Here is a 2,412-nt window from a genome sequence, read left to right on the forward strand (position 1 = left end):
TAAAAAAGCAAGGCCGCAAATGCAGCAGAAACGACGCTGAGGGAGAAGTGTTTGCTTACAAGAAAGCTGGAATCTTTGCAAGTTTCGCCTTCCCATTTGCAGCCATCTTTGCACTCATCCTTTTTCTTATCTTTGCACCTATCTGTTGTTGTTTCTGTTCCTCCTACAGTTTGAGTTTGTGTTACAGTAACCCCTTTCTCTTTCGCTTTTGTTGAGTTAAATTGGCAGTTCTTTTCTCCCGCTTTAACCTTATTATAAATGCATATATTCTCTTCGTTACATTTGGGCTCGTCAGATATTTTATTGCACTCGCTTCGGGGGATTTGCCCTTTTGATCTGCTAGTTCGGTTTCAAGTTTTGCTATCTTCTCCGCTGTTTTTTTCTGTTCTTCTTTGTTGACCGTGTAATAATAACTTAAAAGTTTATGGAGTTCGGTCGTGTCTGTGACTGTTCATAACTCTTTCGTGCTGCCTTTGGCCTTCGTCAGGTCAACTATATTCTCTCCCTTGATTTTAGTCCAGAGCGGCTCTAGTTTGTTGTTGTCGCTGCCGAAATAAGTTTGTTTGGCGCTGGCTAGGTCGATCGTTACTTCCTCTGGTCCTTTTTTCTCTGATGCTGCCGCTGCTAGTTTCAGTATGGTCTGCATTTCTGTCGACGCCACAAGAACAGCTAGGAGCGTTTGGTCAACCGTGAGAGTTTTCTTTGCTTCCATATCTTGCCCGGCCTTGACTGCTGCGTGGCAGCTGCTCCAGAATGTCTGGTCGGCGTCTCCGGTTTTGCCGCTTATGTGCGAGAGTTTTATGCCAGTGGTCTGGTCCGTTGCTTTTATTTTGAGCATGCCGTAGCCGAAAGAAGGCGGGGATGAGGCTGAGGTGATGTAGATGCCGCCCGCTGATTGCGGGCTCCCTGCATGGGTGAATAAGCCGCATTTGCTTATTTCTCCCGTGTTTGCGGCATCTACTTTGCCAGTGACTTTTGTGAATCCGTCTGCTCCTACTTCCTGCGCGGTCGGCCCTGATCCAGTTGAGTAGTCTGTTGTTTTGCCATGCCGACAGCCGGCCGCTGATAGCTTACTTTTGCCGTTGCCTGTTTTTGCTGTGTCGCTTAGGCAGTACGTGTCTGTGTTGTGGGTCAGCGAACCGATCGTCATGAGGTAGCTGCTGACCGCAGCCGCTCCTTCGCTCGCAAAGCCCACGGCTGTAAGCGCGGTTTGCATATTGCTTTTTTCTTCTTTGAGGCTAGCCATTCGCATGAACGCTGCGGTTGATGCTAGCATATCGACTGTAGTCTGCTCGTCGCCTGGGGCTCCTTTTAGTCCGTAGATTCGTAGCTTTGCCTCCATTTCTTCCAGCTTGTTGCGGTAGCTCATTTGGGTTTCCAGCTTTGCCAACACTCCTCCAGATACCTTCCTCAGGGTCGCCGCTAGACCGCAGTGAGTTTACCAAGTTGTGTATTCGAGGGCTTCGTACCTTGCGCTGGCTGTCACGGCCACATAGAGCAGTACCACTGTCACAGTTGTGGCTGTTTTCCACTGTACCAGTGCTATTTCTGCGCGGTTCTGGCAATCCATTCGCGAGCGTATTCGTTTTTGTTGAAACTCCGTTTCTCTTTGGTATATGTGTTGGTTGCTTCTAGTCTTTTGCTGCTTATGTTGGAGGTAAATGTTCGGAGTGAATGTCGAGTACGGTGGCCTTGCCTTGGGTCATCCGGCTTTGTTTGCGGAGGTTGCTGCTTAGCTTCTGGCGCGCTGGCCTCTTTTACGAAAGGTAGAGTTTATTGACCTGGTTTTACTTGTTCGGATTGCTTACAGCCTTGCTGGAGCTTTGGGCACAAGTTATGCCTTCGCTTCGCCAGGTTCGTCTTCTGTTCGGATTAAGAACACTCGTCTGCTGACGGTTTTAGTCCGCCACACAGCCTGTCGTCTGCAAAAAAAAATGTAAAATACCAAGCCGCTTCGATCCTCTTGCCGCGCTACGGTTGGTGATAAGAAAAACGTTTTGATTATTTTGCTGCTTCGCTGTTTAGTGGTCAGGGAAAATGCCTGATTTGAGGTATTTTTTCTCATTTTGAATCGAAAGAAGTCGTTTTCTGTATCGAGAAGAGATTTAACACGCTGCTTCCTAGTAAAGTTTTTCTTGTAGCTGTCGCGACACACCAAAAAACGTTTTACTGTTTTCTGGAAATAATTGGATGTCGAAAGTACGCTTCTGCAATTGATTTATGTGCTAAGCTTCCTTTAAGTGCAGTTTGACATTGAAACGTCGTATCTTATAATGCAAAACCTTGTTTAATCAGAATCAATACTGCTCTAAAAGCACAAGTTTTGGGAAACACTTGGGTCCTCTAACTTATTTCTGTCTTTTTATTTGTTAACAACCTTCTTCTTCTTCTAAATTCTGCATTTAGACATAC

The 2,412-nt window shown here is 46.4% G+C and overlaps 1 pseudogene across 1 annotated transcript; it reads right to left on the bottom strand.

The window, feature by feature from the left end:
* Positions 1-2: 2 nt before the first annotated feature.
* On the bottom strand, positions 3-1,570 carry TEOVI_000570600:pseudogene (annotated as a pseudogene). The gene is given in 2 exon segments: positions 3-311; positions 314-1,570. Coding segments are annotated over 2 exon segments (1,566 nt in total).
* Positions 1,571-2,412: the final 842 nt, after the last annotated feature.

This window comes from Trypanosoma equiperdum (genome assembly GCF_001457755.1).
Source record: "Trypanosoma equiperdum strain OVI genome assembly, contig: ctg_1089, whole genome shotgun sequence".
Lineage (NCBI taxonomy): Eukaryota > Euglenozoa > Kinetoplastea > Trypanosomatida > Trypanosomatidae > Trypanosoma > Trypanosoma equiperdum.